The sequence below is a fragment of the Rhineura floridana genome, chromosome 13 (assembly GCF_030035675.1).
Source record: "Rhineura floridana isolate rRhiFlo1 chromosome 13, rRhiFlo1.hap2, whole genome shotgun sequence".
In the NCBI taxonomy this organism is placed as follows: domain Eukaryota; kingdom Metazoa; phylum Chordata; class Lepidosauria; order Squamata; family Rhineuridae; genus Rhineura; species Rhineura floridana.
The window spans coordinates 12,202,884-12,225,242 of NC_084492.1; the positions used below are offsets into that span (position 1 = coordinate 12,202,884).

The 22,359-nt window shown below is 43.9% G+C and overlaps 1 protein-coding gene across 1 annotated transcript in view; it reads left to right on the top strand.

Moving 5' to 3' along the window:
• LOC133369005 (polycystin-1-like protein 2) overlaps positions 1 to 22,359 on the top strand; it is an 89,527-nt gene that overhangs the window by 2,597 nt on the left and 64,571 nt on the right. The window contains exons 2-13 of the mRNA XM_061593780.1: positions 2,801 to 2,965; positions 6,898 to 7,083; positions 7,836 to 7,946; positions 8,134 to 8,281; positions 9,938 to 10,167; positions 12,463 to 12,867; positions 14,025 to 14,123; positions 16,174 to 16,223; positions 17,734 to 17,851; positions 19,635 to 19,842; positions 20,688 to 20,808; positions 22,080 to 22,221. Of these exons, the coding sequence (XP_061449764.1) occupies positions 2,801 to 2,965; positions 6,898 to 7,083; positions 7,836 to 7,946; positions 8,134 to 8,281; positions 9,938 to 10,167; positions 12,463 to 12,867; positions 14,025 to 14,123; positions 16,174 to 16,223; positions 17,734 to 17,851; positions 19,635 to 19,842; positions 20,688 to 20,808; positions 22,080 to 22,221 (1,983 nt within the window). The remainder of the gene's footprint in view (positions 1 to 2,800; positions 2,966 to 6,897; positions 7,084 to 7,835; positions 7,947 to 8,133; positions 8,282 to 9,937; positions 10,168 to 12,462; positions 12,868 to 14,024; positions 14,124 to 16,173; positions 16,224 to 17,733; positions 17,852 to 19,634; positions 19,843 to 20,687; positions 20,809 to 22,079; positions 22,222 to 22,359) is intronic.

The window sequence follows — 22,359 nt, forward strand, 5'->3', positions numbered from 1 at the left end:
CGGTATTGGGACCTGTACTTTTCAACATGTTCATTAACGACCTAGAATTAGGAGTGAGCACTGAAGTGGCCAAGTTTGCTGATGATATTAAATTGTTCAGGGTTGTTAAAACAAAAAGGGATTGCGAAGAGCTCCAAAAAGACCTCTCCAAACTGAGTGAATGGGCAGAAAAATGGCAAATGTAATTCAGTATAAAGAAGTGTAAAATTATGCATATTGGAGCAAAAAATCTGAATTTCACATATATGCTCATGGGGTCTGAACTGGCGGTGACCGACCAGGAGAGAGACCTCGGGGTTGTAGTGGACAGCACGATGAAAATGTCGACCCAGTGTGCGGCAGCTGTGAAAAAGGCAAATTCCATGCTAGGGATAATTAGGAAAGGTACTGAAAATAAAACAGCCGATATCATAATGCCGTTGTATAAATCTATGGTGCGGCCGCATTTGGAATACTGTGTACAGTTCTGGTCGCCTCATCTCAAAAAGGATATTCTAGAGTTGGAAAAGGTTCAGAAGAGGGCAACCAGAATGATCAAGGGGATGGAGTGACTCCCTTATGAGGAAAGGTTGCAGCATTTGGGGTTTTTAGTTTTGAGAAAAGGCAGGTCAGAGGAGACATGATAGAAGTGTATAAAATTATGCATGGCATTGAGAAAGTGGATAGAGAAAAATTTTTCTCCCTCTCTCATAATACTAGAACTCGTGGACATTCAGAGAAGCTGAATGTTGGAAGATTCAGGATAGACAAAAGGAAGTACTTCTTTTACTCAGCGCATAGTTAAACTATGGAATTTGCTCCCACAAGATGCAGTAATGGCCACCAGCTTGGATGGCTTTAAAAGAAGATTAGACAAATTCATGGAGGACAGGGCTATCAATGGCTACTAGCCATGATGGCTGTGCTCTGCCACCCTAGTCAGAGGCAGCATGCTTCTGAAAACCAGTTGCCGGAAGCCTCGGGAGGGGAGAGTGTTCTTGCACTCGGGTCCTGCTTGCGGGCTTCCCCCAGGCAGCTGGTTGGCCACTGAAAGAACAGGATGCTGGACTAGATGGGCCACTGGCCTGATCCAGCAGGCTCTTCTTATGTTCTTCTGTTCTTCTGATAATGGAACCAATGACCTGGGGAGAGGTTCTCTGTTCCTGAGATCTTCAAGCAGAGGCTGGGCAATAGAATTATGCACAGCCCCCCCCCCGGATCCAGACCTGAATCAATTCAGGGCTGTGGGCAGAGCTTGGAAAAGTTACTTTTTTAAACTACAACTCCCATCAGCCCCAGCCAGCATGGCCACTGGATTGGGCTGATGGGAGTTGTAGTTCAAAAAAGTAACTTTTCCAAGCTCTGGCTGTGGGCTAATGTTTAAGGCTTTTAAAACCCTAATTAAACATATGATTGGAAGGGGAGTGGAAGAAGATGCTGTATCCTCCCCCTGCTCTGTTGGCACTGCAGCGAGCAGGAGAGTTCAATCCTGCTGGGTGCTGTGTTGCCAGCACGTTTCCTGTGGAGGACATGCTAGCGAAGCAGACCCCTGCAGCCTGCAGGATTAAATCCTCTGCTCATCAGCTGGTGAGCAGAGAGCACTCTGGCAAAGCAGATCCCTACAACCAGCAGGATTGCACCTTCCGCTGGTGATCAGATAGTTCAATCCTGCTCAGTTTGACTGCAAGTGTGTACTCCCCTGCTGGGAACAGGTGCACTCAGCTAAAGCACCTTTTTCCTGTCAAATGTCCTGCCCCCTGACAGGCCTGGATCCCTCTGGGAGATCTAACCTGACCCTGGTTGATTTGGGGCTGTCTCCACCTGACAGCCTTGCGGGTGTGCACAAAATCTGCTTTGGATTTCCTTAGGACCATTATCCTATAGAAATGGGGAAGAAATTTGGTTTGGTTCACATTTTAATGTGAAGCTACCCAATTCTCACTTCCAAAAAAAAAAAAAAAAGCAGACCAAAACACTGCTATCCTTTGAAATTCACACTTCCCTGAATTTTGTGATGCAATCAGAAATGTGTACACTATGCATATATTAGGGGAACATGTGTATTAAAATGCACATAACAGCATTATAACAAAATGCATTATATTGCAGAAAATTGCTTACAAAACTGTGTGGTAGGAAAAGTGTACTAAAATGCTGACAAATTTTTATGGACTTTTAAATAAAAATAAAAATAATTGCAAACTGATGCCAGAATGAGGCAAACTGTATTTAAGACTGGAAAAATGAGAAACAGAGAAATGTGAATTGACAGATTTGGCGGTTCCTATTGTCCAAATAAGGAGATCTTGGCAGGCTCTTTTTTCTGCAGCAAGGGATGAGGGAGAAATTTGATTTGGTTCACATTAAAAGCTGAATCTATCAAATCCACACTTTCTGAAACACTGTGAGAGCCGAAACATAGTCATCTTTCAAAATATGCACTCATCAGAATGCAGTTCTCCAACCAAACAATGTTTACAAACATGCACAGGAGATAATGTGCATAAAATTGCATATATCCATGAAAGTAACATGCAAAAATGCAATATATTAGGAGAAACTGCTTGCATCAGTGTGTTCCTTAGTTAAAACTGCATACAAAAATGTGTTTATTAGAAGAAATTTGAGCTAAAATGCTGGGAATTTCATGATAATTTTTTTAAAAAATTGCCAATTGCTGCAGAAATGTGGAGAACCAAATTTAAGAGTAGAAAACTGAGAAACTGAGAGAACTATAGTTGACAAATGGTTCCATCCCTACCTGTCGCATAGACAATTGGTAGTGTATATACACTCACTATGCAGGTTTCTGTCTATGCAGGCTCCATGGTTTGGCTGGATACCTCGAATATCACCTTCACCAAGTGGCACCAAGATCTGCCTTCAGTCCTCTTGTCTTCGTGTGGCTATATCCTGAAAAATTCTGGCTATGATTGGGGTATAACAGAGAACTGCAGCCAGGAATTTGACTTTATCTGCGAGTTTGGTAAGAGCTCGTTAGGGTGGCTACTTACATTGCACATCAGGCAAAAGGAGGTAAAAAAGTAAGAGAGAGATTTGCACAGATTCGTACAGATTTGCTTATGTATATTTATAGGTGTGAATTTAGAAATAATTACTATAATTTAAATAGTAGTACAGTATATCTCACCATAGTAAGATAAGTGGCCAGGGGTGCTTCCAGACTGTCACTATTTTCACATGGGATTCCATCTCAGATTGGCAAATTCAAATTGCACAAATATAGTCGATTGGGAGATCTTGTGCAAAGAAACCTGCTTCCCCAAAAGATTGGACTTTGTGCCATAATGAAAGTGGTGGGACAATGCAAAGGAAAGTTTGGGAAAACATTTGCTTTGATGCACATCATCTGACTTCCCCCAAAACAAATCAGAACGAGTGATCATAAACAGCCCGTGTTGTCTAATCTCCCTGCAAACAAATCAGGACCAATAAACAGGTTGTCTAGAAGCACCTCAGGTGACCTGTGTGCCTCCTTAGTCTGCTATTGAGGTAATAATGGTTGATGGGCAACTTCAATCTTTTGATTCTATATCTTTAAACTGAACCTGGATCAGACAGCTGTCCAAACAGAAGACATCTCAAATAAGGGGCTGTCCTCCATAAAGCAGGACACGAGGCCAACCTAACCCTTCTCCATGCTTAAAGAAAGTGTCAATCCCTTGATTAGTTCAATCAACATCTCCTTGATTAGTTCAATTTTCCTGTCTGGATCAGTAGTTCTAGTGTGTGTACAATACCTTGCTCTTACTCCTTCCAATAATGAACTCAGGTGGGGGGGTGCCAAGAGAAATGTTCCAAAACAGGTTCATTGAGAAACAGGAGGGAGATCTCAGCATGCTCAAGCAACCCCAAAGTTTGCAGAAGTACAGAAGAAGGAGGGAACCCCAAAACAGCCCAAATAAGTTTTGTCAGTGGCCACAGAATGCTAAATGACTGTTGGGGGGGGGAGCCCAGAAAAACAGGAGGAAGGGTTGGTCATGAAATGAAGTATCCTAGAAAAGGCCTCAACTCAGAATAGAAGCATTTCACACTGCAACATCTTGTTGTAGGTCCTACTTCTGGTAGCTACAATTTTCTCTCTTGATAGTTTTCTGAATCTTATCCATGCCACCTAGAGGAGCATTCTGGACGTGCTCCCAAGCCTATGAAATTTCCACTCAAGCTTTTGGAAAAGCAACAGCATGGGATTCGTTGTTTGGGTCAGGGAAGGGTTAAGAGGAAACATTAGTACTATTATGTTTATCTCCAGGAGTGAATGGGTTTTTTTTAAATGGTCAGCTTGGAGCCACCAGCTTAATTTCCCATAATGCCACAGAGCAAAGTTGTAAAAGTTGTATTTATTATTATTATTATTATTATTATTATTATTATTATTATTATTATTATTATTATTATTATAGTTTATTTATACCCCGCCTTATGGCTACAAGGCCCTCAAGGTCGCTTACAAGAAAAACACAAATATAAAAATACATCAAGAAAACAATACCATTTACAAAAATTAAATAACAAATAACATTATTTAAAAAAACAGCGACTACAACTTCCAGTGAAAATAGAGGGTGGTGCAGGCGCCTGGAGTGGCAGAAACATCTCAGGCTGCCCCCAACAAAGCTGTGAGTTGGTTCTCTCTCTTTCCTTTTATGCTTGCAAGTCCGGCACCTTCAGTTGAACTTCTAATCAGCTTCTCTGATGGCAAAATACGAGTAAGCTTTCCCCAGCACCAGCCGGTCCCACAGAAGCAGGATGGGTCATGGCCTGGATGTCGTTCCCCATCCCACTGCCATTGTAAATGGCGGTGGCGGCAGCGGCCCCCCGCTTGGCGGCCACGTAGATCTTCTTGGAGAAGGTGCATATTATATTTTGCGAAGGGCTCCCTGAAACCTGGAGGCAACTCTGCTTTATTTTATTTATTTATTTATTCTATTTATATCCTGCCCTTCCTCCCAGTAGGTTCCCAGGGTGGCAAACAAAAGCACTAAAAACACTTTTAACATATCATAAAAAACAGACTTTTAAATATATTAAAAACAAAACAACCATTTAAAATAAGTGAGCTATGATGGAGGTTTGCTTTACCGTAAAGCAAGAAGAGATTTCAGTAACATATAATGCCCTATATAGGGGAGGGCAGTCTGGGGATGGCTCAGTGATCCTCAGCTTGAGAATAGAGCTATTAGGAGTCCACGAGACTGTTTCCTCTGTGATGTGTAAGACAGCGGGGAAATGCTGGAGAGTATGGAACAGGTTCCTAGGAAGCTGCCTTGTAACATGTCAGACCAGTGGTTCATCTAGTTCAGTATTGCTTACACTGGCTGGCAGTGGCTATGCAGGGTTTCAGGCACGGAGTCTCTCCCAGCCCTACCTGGAGATGCCAGGGATTGAAACTGGGACTTTCTGCATGCAAAGCACACTGAGCTCTGGCCCTTCCCCAATAAAGTTGCCACCTTAGCCCAATGACAGGAACATAGGAAGCTGCTTTCCTCTGAGTCAGATCATTGGTGCATCTACCTCAATATTGCGTACACTGAATGGCACCAGCCAGGGCAGCACCAGACTGCAGCGGGCCCTTGAGCACCAGACTGCAGGGGCCTTTGAAGGCAGCAGTGCTGTTGATGCCCCCACCGCCATCTTGGGTGATGGTAAGCATGCATGCGCAGGATGGTGATGCAGTGCTACGGCACCGCATGAAGTTGCGCAGCCAGCCCATGGTGGCGGCGGGAGGTTGCCTTTCTTCATGATCTGTACCAGCATTGGGTTGTGGGGTGCAGACTCCGTGACCCGATGCTAGTGTGGATTGCAGAGTGGGAGCTACACCTGCCCAGCTCCAGCAGCAGGGGCCCCTCTCAACACCAGGGGCCCTTGGCCAGTGCCCAACCTGGCTGCCCGTTGGTGCCAAGTCTGGGCAGCAGCTCTCCAGGATTTCTGACAGGGTCTCTCCCAGCTGTACTTGGTGATGCTGTGGATTGAACCTGGGACTTTCTGCATGCAAGAACATAAGAAAAGCCTGCTGGATCAGGCCAATGGCCCATCTAGTCCAGCATCCTGTTTTTGCAGTGGCCAGTCAGATGCCTATGGAAAAGTTACAATCAGAACCTGAGTGCAAGAGCTCTCTCCTTTCCTGTGGTTTCCAGCAACTGGTATACGGAAGCATACTGTTTCTGACTGTGGAGGCAGAACATAGCCATCATGGCTAGTAGCCATTGATATAGAAACATAGGAAGCTGCCTTATACTGAATCAGACCATTGGTCCACCTAGCTCAGTATTGTCTACACTGACTGGCAGCAGCTCTTCAGGGTTTCAGGCAGGAAGTCCCTGCCCTTCCTGGAGATGCCGGGGATTGAACCTGGGACCTTCTGCATGCAAGGCAGATGCTCTACCACTGAACTACAGCCCTCCCCCCTTATCCTAGCCTTATCCTACATGAATCTGTCTAATCCTGTTTTAAAGCCATCCACTTGGTGCCCAACTCTACCTCTTGTGGGAGCGAATTCCATAGATTTAACTATGCGTTGGGTGAAGAAGTACTTTCTTTTGTCTGTTCTGAATATTCCAACATTCAGCTTCATTGGCTGCCCATGAGTTCTTCTGTTATGAGAGAGGGAGAAAAACCTTTCTCTATCCACTATTGCCATGCATAATTTTACACACTTTTATCATATCACCCCTTATTCGCCTTTTTCTCTAAACTAAAAAGCCTCAAATGCTGCAACCTTTCCTCATAGGGGAGTTGCTCCATCCCTTGATCATTCTGGTTGCCCTTTTCTGAACCTTTTCCAACTCTACCATATCCTTTTTCAGGTGAGGAAGGCAGATGCTCTTCCACTGAGCTATAGTTATTGGTACTTAGCTGACAACAATGCACACTCACGGTGTTTCCTTTTTTGTGCAGAATCAGGCAGCAGCATTGCCTGTGACAATTTCAACGCCACGGTGCAGTGTGGCTCCGGAGAAGTCATTCAAATTGGAGACAGCTTCTATGGCCGGAAAACTCCTCACTACTGTGTGCTAGAAACTCCCTTGCAGTTTGATGTGGAAGAAGAATGCAGCTGGATCAGTGTTAAGGATGAAGTTGCAGGTAAGGCTTTGGGGTTTCAGTGCTGTGAGTAGGGATGGGGGACAAATTCAATCCAGTTTCCATTTAAAGGTAAACTTACATAAAAATGCATATATCTGTGAAAATAACATACAAATGTTATTTCAGGGGCTAAAGGTGAAAAGGTGTCCCCGCACTTATAGTGCGAGTCGTTTCCGACTCTTAGGGTGACGTCTTGTGACGTTTACTAGGCAGACCGTATATATGGGGTGGGATTGCCAGTTCCTTCCCTGGTCTTTCTTTACTCCCCAGCATATGCCGGGTACTCATTTTAGCGACCACGGATGGATGGAAGGCTGAGTGGACCTCGACCCTTTTTACCGGAGATTCGACTTCCTCCTTCTGTTGGAATCGAACTCCGGCCGTGAGCAGAGCTTCGGCTGTGTTACCGCCGCTTACCACTCTGCGCCACGGAGGGTCTATTTCAGGGGCTATACCTTTGCAAAAATGTGTATATTAGGCAAAATTGCATACAAACATGTCCATTAGGGGGGAAAATTGCATTAAAATGCAGATGAATTTTCATGAGGCATTTTTTAAAATGGAAACCCACTGCCAGTTGGTGAAGACAGTTCTGAGCTAGATGGACCAACGACCTGACTTGGTAGAAGCCACTTTCCGATGGTCCTATGAGTAAACATGGGTAGGATTGCTTTGTGACACCTTGGCTGTCACTTCAATGGCCTTAAAGCTTCTGTAATACTGCTGTAAAATTGTCAAATCAAACCTTGCAGGGCAGTGCCATGGACTCCAAGCATGCCAGGTAGCTGCTGATGGGACCTTCTTTGGAGACCCTTGCCCAAGTTTGGGAAGCTATCTGTCTGTTCAATACCATTGCATGGAAGGTAAGCGAAGCACTTTCTCCACCCACACCATGGGGATTGGCCGTAGGCTGGGAAGCATTTTTCAGTGGCTGCCTTGTACAAAGATGGACCAGTGTGGCCGGACTCGGTAGAAGGCAGCTTCACGTGCATGACCTCAGCCTTTCCATGGTCGCAGAGTGGCGCTGTTATTGTGTGCACTGTTTTACAGGCTTGCGGCTGGCTGTGACAGAGACAAGTGTAATCTTTGAAAATATCACCATATCGCTGAAATGGCTACTCTCTCCTTACTCTGGCAATCTCTCCTGCATAATTAGCACTGGAGACGGGAACACTATGGATCCATACTACCCACCAACGTAAGCCAAAGCTTTTGCAGTTCGGCAAGGGGGACGTATATGATCTTGCTCCGGCTATATGGTTTTATTAGTTGACCATTATTGGGTTGTATTCAATTAAGGGCTCATTAATACCCCCATTTAATCTGTAACATAAGCCCCTCATGTCTCCATTAATTCGTCCATATGACGTTCCCCACCAACTTCTGCTCTCCCTGATTTTCTTCTAACTAAATCTGGAGTTTTGCTACCCAGAACTATTCAGAGTATTGCTGGGTAAGGAAACTCCAGATTTAGTTAGGAGAAGAGCAGGGAGGTGGAAGTTGGCGGGGAACGTCACGTGGACAGGGGTGAATTAATAGAGACCTAAGGGGCTTACATTACAGATTAAATGGAGGTATGGATGAGCCCTATGTCCTACTCAGAGTAGACCCACTGAAGTGAATAAACTTAAGTTAGCCATGTTTATGTACTGCAATGGGTCTACACTGAGTAGAGTGATCACAGCATACCACCTACTGTCATCATCACTAAATGGTTTCTAAATTGTCAAAGATGCTCTAAATCAGGAGTGGGTAACTACAGGCCTGGAGACCATAGGATAGGAGGCCCTCGAGAACTATCTGTCTGGCCCTTGGGACTCTCTCCAGGCTGCACCCCTCTTCCCAGGCCTTCTGAGAGTGCATTTGCCTGGCTGGGATAGGTTCTTGAACTGTGATAATGCCTTTTGCTTGCCTGGATGCTGTGTGTTTGTGTGTTGAAATGTTTTCTTTTTGCACGGCTGCTGTGTAGCCTAATGTACAAAGGTAAGAGTCTTATCCATTGCTCCACCCACGTTTGCCTCTGGCCACGCCCACCCCTGGAGTGTTTTCCATGATGGAAGTGTATGAAGTGGAGGGGCCCGAAGGAAGGATGACTGAGGATGAAATGGGAGAGAAATGGAATGGAGTATCCTCAAAGAGGATGTGGCATCCCTGCTGTCTTTCTTTTCATGGCAAGACCCTGTCTTACTAGGCCTTTACCTCAGCAGGCAATGCCTTCCATCACGCACTGAGCAATTCTGCCACCAGGACCTTTACCTCGGGTCCAAATACTTGCATGACTTCATCTATATTACCTTCCCTTTTGGGGAGAAATCAAGCCAGAGGCGTGGGATGATGAAAACAACAGAATATTGATTATTTGTATTTGAAAGATATCATCAATTAAGAAGCAACTTTATTCTCCTCCAGCACATATGTTTAAATTACTGTTTTAACTTCTGTCTATTCTCTTTTACAATCATAAGTCTCGCCCTGGACCCCACTCAAAACCTAGACCTTGTAACTTTTAATCTCTGTCCTCAGTTGCCATGGAACCAACTGAATTTAAATCCGACCTCTATTGTTTTAACACATCTCCTCAAGCACACCTCACTCCCTCCAGATATCACCCATCTACCTTTCTGCCCTCCACTCCCTCAGCCAGTCACCAACCACATGCAAATGCCCACTTCCTGTCACTCATTCCACCGACTCACAAACTTTACTTACCATGAAGTATATACATATAAACAGGTGACATCACAGAGGAAATGGCTGGCCGGCTAGAACCCTGAACTGGAGCACCTCACACCACAATGTTTTGTTGCAGGTCTCGCTTGTTCAGTTTCTAACATTTTCCATTATGTGCCTTAAGCTTGTCCAGCAATGTGACCCATCGCTATACTTCTCCTGGAGAATTCACCATCTTCGTGGAGTGCACAACCAGTGAATGGCATGTAACAGCTCAGAAACTGATGACGGTTCAAGATAAAATGGACAAGCTTTTGGTCACCGGGTGCTTCAGCAAGTACGAAGTAGGAAACAACTCACTTTGCAGGACTCTTTATGAGGAGACGTTATGGATTCAAGTGGAACTTAATGGAGGTCAGAGCAGTAGATATATGTGTGTGTATATATATGTATATATTTATATAAATATCTATACATATATATGCTAGGGGGGCTCTGTCCCCCTGCTTGTTCCGCTCCTCAATCCCCTGCTAGTTCTGCCTGCCCTACTCCTCAGCCCCCCACCCTCACCAACCCCAGCCCCAACTCCCCCACTACACCCCAGGCAACCACACTCCCCTCACATAATTCCACACCCTCAGGCACCCCCACTTCCCCCTCCAACCCTTTTCCCTTATCTGTTCCTCCTCTGCTGCTGCTTCCCCAGACAAACAGTGCCTGCCACCACGCAGCACACCTAGGCCACACACCGGCCTCCTGTCCACCAACACAGGCTGCTGCAGCAGCAGCAGTTGCTGCTGCCCCATACCACCTCCTCCCCTGGACAAATGCCTAGGTTGCCACCCAGTTGCCCGGCTCCCCTCCTTGGCCAGGCTGCCACTGCTGCCTTGCGTGCTTGCCAATGCAGGCAGTGGCAGGTAGCGCAAGTGGATTGCAGGTGGTGGGGGAGAAGCATTAGCGCTATAGTTCACAGTGCCACCTGTCTGTGGGGCTGCAAACTGCAGCATGGTGCTTATATTTTTATTTAGGTAGATATATATTTGCAGCTCAATAGTAGTTTGAACAAAATGATTTCAGAGTGGATTGGAACAATAAGATTGCTTATACGACTAAAATGTTGGCGAGTTTTCATGAGGGCTTTTTAAAAAAAACCAATAACAAAACCAGAAACAGAAACAGATGTGGAAATGTAGAGAACTAAAGTAAAGATAGGAAAAATGAGAAACTGAGAGGAACTAGATTTGCCGCTTCCTTTCTTAAAAGTGTTATACTCCTGAGATATAGGATCAGGCAAGGAACTGTTGCTTAACAGCAAAGGTGATGTAAGTCATCTGGAGGAAAATAGGTATAAAAACCAGGAAAAAGTGATTCAGCAAAACATAGCTTCGGAGTGCCTTAGCAATGTAATTGAATGTTGCAGCCCACCACCTTGGGTGCAATTCAGTGAAATGCACCTCTGTATTTTTGCATACACATCCAAATTTATCCCAGAGTTCACTTTTCATTGGACACCACCACACAAAGCCTCCCAAATAGCTCTTAAACCTCCATCCCCTTTCTTTAAAAGAGCAGTATAGGGGATGCCACTGGCATGGTCACACTCCCCATGTTTAGAAAAGAAATTGGGAGGGAGAGAGGATTCCTGCCTAATGATGACTTCTGGTACCTGAGGTAGCTTTCATTAACAATTAATTGCCATCAGGCTGCAATGGAGGGAGGGAAGACAAGCAGGATCATTGCATCGACTCTGCTAAGATACCAGCTCTCTTTGGCTCTCTTTCAACTGTAATCTAGCAGCAGACATTCCATGAGACTGTAGCAGAAGGAGAAAAGGGAAGCAGTGCTATTTCATCGGCTCTGCTGAAAGATTCTTTGGTTCCTCTTCTCCATCATCTGTCTCCTAGCAGTAGCTATTCCATCAAGTTATCTATACTGTTTCCATCCTAGTAGGTCATTAGAAGAACTGAAACTTTTCTGTTGTGCCTTTAGATTGTAAATCTGACTCCCCTCCCACCCCAGTAAGTTGCTCTAAGATCCTTTTCGGCTGAAGAGCAGAGCAAAGATGCTTACACTGACAAAAAGCAATTGGATTGGCAGGTGGCAAACAGGGGGCCTTTTCAGTGGTGGTGACACAGCTGTGGAATTATCTCCCCAGGAAGGTCCAGTGGGTTCCCTCCTTTCCCATTTTAGACAGGCACTGAAAACAATTTTATCCACAAAGGCATGTTATAATTGATTTCTAATATTTTAAACTTTAACTTTAACAGGTTTTTTTTTTTTGGCTTGTTTTGATGTTGCTTTACATCTGTCTTGGTTTCATTTTTAATGGTGTTTTTATTTTTTTTACATTTGATTATTTTGTAAGTCAGTATGAAGCCCCATGCACACTGATGGTGCTATATAAATAAATAAATAAATAAATAAATTAAATAAATTAATTAAATAAATAAATAAATGTTACCACTATAGTATTACATTAAATGAATTAATATAGTATTTGGTACATGAAATAAATGTACTGTTATGCACACCCCAATCTCTGACTAGTGTGAGACTTCTAGAGGTTCCTGCACTTACCAAGGGTTTGGTTTCCTTGGAATGAAGATCAGTCCCCCAATCCTATAACAGTGATTTTATAGTGGAAGGATGCAGAACAAAAGATAATTTACAGCCCACAGATGTCCATGTTGGAACTCTTTTGCTTTTCAGGTAGTGGAGTGACCTACACTGTGCTGGCTGATAACGAGACTCTGATGGAGTCCAGTGCAAAGACAGGAATTGTGCCTCATAATCTGACCCTGGATGGTGCATCCCAGCAGCTGATTGGTCCTGGGCTACATCACCTTGAAATCGTGGCGTCCAGCAACACCACAGAAACAGACATTTCAGAAATCCTCACCGTTCATTTAGTCGAACCAATCTCTGGTCTTCAGGCCACATTAAGCTCCTCCTCTGTGGAATCAGGAGAAGATCTGGAGATAAAAGTCTCTGTGTGTCATGGTGCTCCTGAAAAACTGAGGTTTGAGGTGACTGGGTTGAATGAGACATTTTCCTACTTGAAGGACTTCCCTGAAGGAGAAGCAGAGACCTACAGAATCCCAGTGAAGTCTGAAGGTACTTCCATACAAAACCACAAACATGTTGTTGAGTTGGATGAGCCTTACTTACAAATACAAAAAATGAGAGCAGGGAAGGGAATATTTACAGTATACAGTAGGGCCCCGCTTTACAGCGCTTCGCTTTACAGCATTCTGCTAATACAGCGGTTGTCAATTGCAGAAAGGCCCCACTCCTACGGCACTTGTTCCGCTTTTATGGCGGTGTTTGCTCGTCGCATGCCATTTTCGCGCCATTTTTGCACGACACGCACCATTATCTTCAATACGTTCCTCTTTACAGTGGTTTTCGCTTTACAGCGGGGGTCCGGAACTTAACCCGCTGTATGAGTGGGGCCCTACTGTACAGTATACTACAGGGAAGGGATTGTTTATGTATTTATTAAATTTTATCCCCCCTTCCTGCAAAAGGAGCCCAGGGCAGCATTTGGGCACCCTGGTCAAAATATTAAAAAGGTGCTTACCATTGCTACCATTTCAGGTTTCAACTGAAGCAGTTTTTATTTATTAATTTATTTAACAAATTTATAAACCGCTTCACAGCCGGAGGCCATCAAAGTGTTCTACGACAGGATAAAAACAAGACAAAATATAAAAAATACAAATTCTGGGAAAAAAATTAAACTATTTCTACAAACTCTAAAAAGAATAAAACCATTCCTACAATTAATATTTGGTAAATGACTGGGCCGTACCTCAGGGAAAGCCTAAACATCATAAAAATGAATTTTGTGAGGTAGCAATGGTTTTCATAGGTAGTTGTTGTTGGTCTCCTTCTAAGCCTCATGGACATTTTGCTGCCTGAGGTGAAGGACAATATGGTGCCCTCTCCTCCACCCATTCCATGGACAGTCAAACCATTGGTCCACCTAGCTCAGTATTGCCAACACTCTGTGCGCCAAAGGTGCTATAAACTCATGTGCGAACGGTACTTGTTTGCATTGTTTCTATTGGTTCCACCTTTTGTCCATCAAGCCCTGCTTCTGCCACATGATGCCATGTTCAGCCCCCCTTTTGACTAGGCACTACCCTTCCCTGATAGGCACCAGTAGACTGTGCGGCCTGACCTAACAAGCTCCACCCCCTAACAGTTTCCAGGCTATTTTTTTAAAAAACTGTGCTCTCTATTTAACTTCTGCCATTTGCCTTTCTCAGGTACCTTTCTGGTCAAGGTGTTTGCTATGAATGCCTTCTCGAACATGAGCATTGATGCAGGAACTGTCACCGTCTCATCTAACAGTTCTCATGAAGAAGGTAACTGCGGGTCCTTGATGATGCCAAATAATGACTTGCATCAAATAAAGTTTATTTAATAGAACAACAATAATTTTTAAATTAAGCTTCTGTCTGCAAAGGGCCTGTCATTAACTCTCACTGAAAAACATCTGCTGTCTATCTAGGACTAGGGGTGAGTGAGAAATTCAGTTCAGTTTGCATTTCAAGCTGAATATATAAAATCCGCACTTTCAAAAACAATATAAGAACCGAAACACAGCTGTCCTTTGAAATCTGCATTTCTTCAAATTTTGCAATGCAGTTCACCAACCAAGCATTCTTTACAAAAATGCATATGTTAGGGGAAATTGTGCAAGAAAAAGAAAAGAATATATGAGTGAAATGAACGTACAAAAAAGCATTATGTGATGAGAAATTGCTTACAAAAATGCATCCATCTGTCAAAACTGCCTACAAATATGAGTTTATTAAGAGATATTCACACTAAAATGTTAGAGAATTTTTTTGATTCTTTTTTTTAAAAAAATGGCAAATTACTGCAGAAATGTCGAGAACTGAATTTAAGGTTGGAAAAATGAGAAACTGAGAGAACTGAAATTGACTGTATCTTCCCATCCCAATGCCCAGGACGATTGGCAAGCAGTACTCTCCACTCAGGAGGTTTTTATTGGCAGCCAAAATAATACAGTCATGTATTATGCTGTTTACCATGTTTGGGAGTATTATTCCCAGCACATTTTAAACCTGGAGTGGGGAACCTTTCTGGCCTGGCAAACCAGATGACCAGAGCTGCTTTCCAAATCTGAGTTTCAGAAGAGGGGTATCATTTTGAAACTGCTGCTTTGGGTGCAAAAATGCTCCAGCATTGCTCTGGTTCACACAATAGAGATAGCAGTGAAGGCACTAGTGTCTGTGAATTGAGAGGAGGGTACAGAGAGTTTGAGAGAGTGAGAGTGAAAGAGTGTGAGGTAAATGGCTGATGGATAAATAGGGTGTGTGTTGTGTTGGTGTGAAGGGGGTGTGCATTGGCTTTGGTCCCACACACTTTTGGCCTTGGACTTGCCCACCATTGGCATGTGGCCCCTGGGGGCTACCTACAGGGCCATGTGGCCCTCCCAGGGCTGGCCTAGGACATTTTGCTGCTTGAGGTGAAGGACAAGATGGCATCCGCTCCCCATTCAAACCAGAGAAACCAGTCACAATGGCTGCTGACTCCTGCTTCAATGATAGCAATGGGACAGCATCCATGACTCCACCTGAGACAGGAGACTAGGCTCCATCTGCTAGGAGTTTCTGCTAGCTCTAATTCCCAGGAAGAGGGAATGATTGCAGCCATGGTTTCCCACAAATAATCCTGGGAACTGCAGTTTGTTAAAGGTGCTAAGAGTTGTTGGGAAACCCCTATTCACCTCACAGAGGTACTGTTCAGAGAATTCCCTGGGAAAAGGGATTGATTGTTAAGCCAGTCTGGGAAACGTAGCTCTGTGGGAGGAATTGGGAACAACTCTCAGCACCCTTAACCAACTACATCTCCCAGGATGCTTTGGGGGAAGCCATGGCTGTTTAAAGTGGCATGATACTGCTTTAAATATATTGTGAACATGTGGCCCAGTTTAGAGGGTCCTGGACAGGTCATGTGGCATACAGAACTTTGTCCTCCAGCAGAGGATAACAGCGGGGGGGGGGGGCTCAGGAGGAACAAGCAGGGGGCTGCTATTGCCATCTGAGGTGGTTGCCATATTCTGCCTAATGGTAGGGCTGGCCTGGGGCCGTCAGGCTGAAAAATGGTTCCACGCATGCATTAGGCTGTGCACAGGGGCTGTAAGAGAGGAATGGAACCAGATTCAACAGCTGGGTGCTGAGCACAAGGCCTCAAAGCCCTGTGAGCTGAATTCTGTCTCCCTCCTTACTGGGAACAAATCTAATCCTTCATAGGAGCCATTGTTACCATCTACTCTATGACTTTCATGCAGATCAGGAAAAAATAACCATGGTTTATATGGAAAAGGTCAGCCTTACATTGGCAGGTGCTGTTAAAGCCTTCTGTGTTATTCTCTGTATTGGACAGATACCCTTGAGGACGGAGAGAATTCTAACATGAATGGTGAAAGAAGAGTTGTGAGTACTGATGGAAAAAAAATAGCTGACAAATTCCTTTCGGAAATATTTCATAGGGATTGTTTTCCTTTTTTAAGAATGTGATGGAGTGGTTATAGCACTGGATTTATCCAGGCTGAAACCCTAAGCATTCTTGACTGGGGGTAAGCTCTGTTGAATACCAGGGACTTCTAAGTCACGGATGGGGAGCCTGTGATCCTTGAGTACAACTTCAATCATCGCTGGCAGGGCCTGATAGGAGTCGGAGTCCAATCACATCTGGAAGGCCACAGGATCCTTATCCCTGCTCTAAGTAAACGTGCTTAGGATTGCACTGTTATTGGGTTGTATCCAGCTATGTTAGAGAAAATCTGTTGAAATTAATGGACCTAAGTTAGTCATGTCCATGATTTTAATGGTTCACTACAATATTGGATACAACTTATTGTCTTTATTTTTTGTAAATGTGGCTGCCCTTCAGTAATACTATTAGGATGACATACAAGAAAAGAGTTTTAGTTTTTAGCTTTGTTTTTACAAAGCAAGAGGAAAATTCACATCACAAAAAGTGTTAAGTTCACATTCCTGCATGCTTATAAAGTCATTATGGAGCCTTGGGAATGTCCATTCCTCCCAGCCTTTATCCCCTAACTCAGCCTTGTCCAACCTTTGGGTTCCCCAGATGTTGCTGGACTACAGCTCCCATCAGCCCCAGCCAGCATGGCCAATGGTCAGGAATTATGGGATGTAGCCCAGCAACATCTGGGGACCCAAAGGTTGAGAAAGGCTGCCTTGACTGCAGTTTGGGACTAATCATGGTCTATATCATGACAAGATAAAAATAGTGAAGGTTCTCAGAAGGCATCAAGAGGCAAGAGTTCCTTAGAGCAAATGAAACATGCACCAAAACATAAGACCCTGAAGAACGTAAGAAGAACTATGTAGCTGAATTAGACCAAATGGCCTAACTAGCCCAGCATCCTGTTCTCACAGTGCCTTTGAGAAGCCAACAAGGAAGACCTGAGCACAACAGTACTTTCCCTACTTGTGACTCCCATAACTGGTGTTTAGAGGCATACTGCTTCCAACAGTGGAGGGAGAACATACCTGTCGTGGCTAGTAGCCACTGATTGATTTATCCTTCATGAATTTGTCTAACTCCCTTGTAAAGCCACCCAAGTTGGTGGCCATCACTTCATCTTGGCCATCACTTTTTCTTATGGGAGTGGATTCCATGCTTCAGCTATGTAAAGAAGTACTTCCTTTCATCTAGCTTGAATCCCCTGCCAATCAGCCTAAATGGATGCCCCCAGCTTTTAGCATTATCCATTTTCTTCACCCCATGCATTCTTTTACACACCTTTATCATGTCACTTCTTTTTTCCTAGACTAATCTAAAAAGCCCCAGATGTGAGTTTTCCTTGTGGGGGAGTTGCTCAAGCCCTGTGATCGCTCTGGTTGTTCCTTTTCTGCATCTGCTTGCAGATGGAACATACAACTGCTCTGACTATTCCTTTTCTCTCTGGTTTAGGATGCCAAAGGGAAAAATAAGATCTATATTAAGCCCAGCCGCCATGCCGGCCTCTTCACAACTATTGTTCTTGGCTGGCCTGATGACAGCAACAACTCTGTCTACACTTGGTCTTGTGGTATGTGTGATATGTTTTGCTGTTTTCTTCCCGTTGCACTGTGACCAGGACTCTCCACTCAAAAGTAGATGAAATCATCCTCATTTTCTAAGCAAGCTCATGTGTTTGGTTTGTACAGCTTAGTTTAGGGATGGGAGAGAAATTCGATTTGGTTTGTGTTTAAAGGCAAACCTACCTGATTTGCACTTTTTGAACTCATACGAGGACCAAAACACAGCCATCTTTCAAAACTCTCACTTCTCTGAATTTTGCAGTGCAGTTCTTCAGACAAGTGAGGTATACAAAAATGCATATACTGGGGTACAGTGCCCAAAAAAATGCATGAATTACTGAAAATAACACACAAAAATGCATATATTACTGAAAATAACACACAAAAATGCATATTTTCAGGGGAAAGTGCTTTGGAAAAATGTGTATATTAGGTGAAGTTGCATGCAAACTTGTCTATGTTCGATGTAAACCATTCACACTGGAAATGTGGAGATCTGAATTTATACTTGGAAAATTTAGAAACTGAGAGAAACTGAAAATGACAGATTCGTCTGTCCCTAGTCTAGTTACATATATAGCTGATTACCTGCTTGTTTTGTGGAGCTGGGGGCGCTCATTGAAAGAGGATATTTATATGAAGATTTATAAACTGCTTCACAACCAAAGCTACCAAAGTAGTACAAAAGGTAAAGGTGTCCCCGCACTTATAGTGCGAGTCGTTTCCGACTCTTAGGGTGCCGTCTTGCGACGTTTACTAGGCAGACCGTATATATGGGGTGGTATTGCCAGTTCCCCCGGCCTTTCTTTACCCCCCAGCATATGCCGGGTACGGCCGTGAGCAGAACTTCGGCTGCGTTACCGCCGCTTACCACTCTGTGCTACGGATAGATAAAATAAAATAAACCACAAAAACTACAGATGCAATAAACTAAAAGCATAAAACCATTTCCATAATTGTGCAATCAATATTCCACAAAATGACTGGGTCACACTTTAGGGGAAGACTTATTCAAGGAAATGTATTTAATGGCTGCCTAAATAAATATCATGATGAGAGGTACTTGTCTGATTTCAGATGGTAACTGACTTATGGAGCTCCGTGGGGGCCTTTATGGGGTTCTTGGCCTAGGGCTAGGAAAGATACCTCTTCTGCAGAACTTATGTGTTTTGGGGGTAGTGATGTCGAGTTTTGGGACAGTGATGGTGTTCAGAATCCCTGCAATTTGGAAATAACAAATTTATTGCCTCCCATAACCAAAACATTTGAAATTACTGCACATAGCCATCAGTATACATTACATCAGGTTTAAATTGTGTACCCAGTGCTCAATTCCGTTATACCCCAATGGTTCAGGTCTTTTTGAAATCTCAGAGCTTATCCTGAGAATTGTTAGAAAAAACTGAGAAAGGATAAGCCCATTTCGAATTGGGAAAAGAAGGATTTGCCCTTCTCTATTTTGGGGCAGACAATGGCTGCATACACACCATGCATTTAAAGCACATGGCTTCCCCCAAAGAATCCTGGGAGATGTAGTTTACCCCTCATAGAGCTGCAATTCCCAGGACCCTTAACCAACAACAGTTCCCAGGATTCTTTGAGGGAAGTCATGCACTTTAAACATATGAGGTGTTTGCAGCTGCAGTCTCTTTGGAACATAAAAACCAATAACACCAACTTTGATTCACCATAGAAAGTTCATCCCATCATATTTGGATGGGTGCTGAGTTCTGGGGTGGTTGTGAGAGAGATCCTTTCAGCAATTGATTCAGCTGAAAATTGCCTTTGAAGGTTACTGCTGGCCAGAATGGGAGCAATGTGTGCAACAGCAATCCATCCCCACAGACCAAAGAGAGGTCCACATCCCACCTGCCTGCTTACCTGCTCCCAGCTCCGCAGTGACTGTGAAAGTTACAGTCAAAAGCCCAGAGAAGGAAGAAAAGCAGGATGAGCAATGCCTCTACATTACAGCAAAACAAGACCTGAGACCGCGAATCAGGTGTGTTGAACTTCATTTCCTTGAGCTCTGAGGTCCTGATAACGCCAGATGAAAGCCTCAGAAGGAAGCTGTTACTTCTGAATACCAGTTCCTGGGAAACCCAAGTGGGAAGAGTGCTACTGTGGTCATGTCCTGCTGGTAGGTTTCCCATTAGAACAGGGGAACATTTTTCAGCCCAAGGGCCACATTTTCTTCTGGACAAACTTCCGAGGGCCACATATCGGAGGTGGGCAGGGCAAGAGGTAAATATGTGTGGAGCAACAAGTTTAAATTGTTACCTTTGTAAGGTATGCTGGTTTCTGCACACACACCCCACTCTATTCTTCATCCACGCAGGAGGCATGATCAGAGTTCGAGGACACCTTCCAGCCAGGCAAAAACACTGAGGGTGCAAAGCAGAGCCAGAAGGTGGTGTGGCTGAGGGGGCTGTGAGGGCCAGACAGAGAGGCCTGAATCCTTAGAGTTTCACTGTGCCTGCATTAGGGTATCTGGTTGGCCACTGTGAGAACAGGATGCTGGACTAGATGAGCCTTTGGACTGATCCAGCAGGACTTTTCTTACATTCTTGTGATGCAAGTGGTAGCTGCGCAGAGAGGGTGGTGGGTGAATGACAAAATGCAGATCCAACAGGTCAGGTGTGCTTGGGAAATCATGTAACAACAGCCTTAAAAAAGGCTGTTCAACTGAACAATATCTGAAAATCCCAGCTATGAATATCAGAGAGCCGCAGCATTGGTGATAGCCATGTGCCCAACACCATAGAGCTCATTTGGTAGACAAGCAGAATCTGTGCCCTTTGGGCATTTCCTTGAGCTTGCTAACTGCAGCCCCTGCATTCCTCCTAGCTGCGAGACAAACTGCAAACCAGTGAATGTCACTGAAGATGTTACGCTCCAAGTCTCCGCAGGAACAGACTCAAAGGCTACTCTGCACAAGTGGTACTTAGATCATACATTCCACAGAAAGGTGAGCCCATTGCCCACATTAAGAATTTATTATGATTATGATTATGATTCCGCCCTTCACCATGAGATCCCAGGGTGGGTTACAACAATTAAATACATGCATAAAACAACTGAAAGCAACGTAAAACCACAAACATCACAAAAATAGGGTGGATCCTAAAATTACACATCTCAGGTGTCAAAGGCTCGGGCATGCACACACACATGCACAGTCTAAGAAAGAATATTTGTAGATTGCATGCCAAAGCATAGTAGCGTCCCATGTGGAATGGCAAACGTGTCAGGAGAAATTAATGAAATAATTAAATGCCTGTTTAAGTCCAAAGTCTCCCTACAGAGAAGACAGCCTGCTGCCCTGTCCTTAAAATATGAATGTTATATATGGATTTTTCTTTTTTCTGTGGTATAATGCATTTATGTTTATGGTTTTACATGTAATTTACTTGGAGACCTTTTAGATAACAAGCTAATAAGTAATAATGACAGACAGACAGACAGACAGATAGACAGATAGATAGATAGGAGAACCTTTTTTAGCCTTAGAGCTGCAGTGAGTGCTTCAAGATGACCTGTTTATTGAGCCTTCATCCTGATTTGCTTGCAGGGAGATTAGACGATAGGTGCCTTCAGACTGTTGCTACCAGCAAATTCAGGCTACACAATTGCAGTTCATTGGTTGTCCACTTTCCCCCAGACTTTTTGTGATAAGGAAAGTGATGGGAAAATGCACAGAAAAGTGGGGAAATACTTATTTTGATGCAACATCATCTAACCTCACTGCAAACAAATCAGAATGGATGCTCATTAAATAGCCAATATTGGGTGCTTCCAGATGCCCTATTTATTGAGCTTTTATCCTGATTTGTTTGCAGGGAGATTTAACGCTGTCAGCTATTTAACGAGCATACACTTTGATTTGTTTGCGAGGAGATTAGATGACCTGAATTTAGCAACAGTCTGGAAGAACCCTTAGAGACAGAAGGCAAGATTACCAACACCTAATTATCTTTTTTTTAAAAGGGAGATTTTAACACAGCTGTTTGAAAACTAGATAAAACATCCAGCTAGATCTTGAGAACAACCTCTTTGGAAGACCTAGTAGAAAGCTGACTTGAAATTTTTTCTTTTTGATCCATGATTTTTCTTCTCTCTCTCTCTCTCTCTCTCTCTCTCTCTCTCTCTCTCTCTCTCTCTCTCTCTCTCTCTCTCTCTCTCTCTCCCTCCCCTCCTCCCTCCCCTTCCCTCCCCTTTGGTTCCTTTCTCCAACCCCAGTCAAGTCCTCTCCCACCAAGCTGTAGCTTGAATGTTTTCCCACAAAGCTCCCTCAAGTTGCTTCAAAGCGGCACAGCGACTCTGGTGCTCAACAGCACTTTCTTGCAAAGCCAAGGGGAAGCTTTTCGAATTAAAGTAACAAGTAAGACACCCAAAATTTGGACAATCTGCTTTAATTACTGCTTTAACAATTGTTTGCTTCAAATTGGTGGTTTTAATATTGTATGCTATCGATTGGTTTTTTTTCTGTCTGTAAGCTGCTTTGAGCATTTACGAGTAG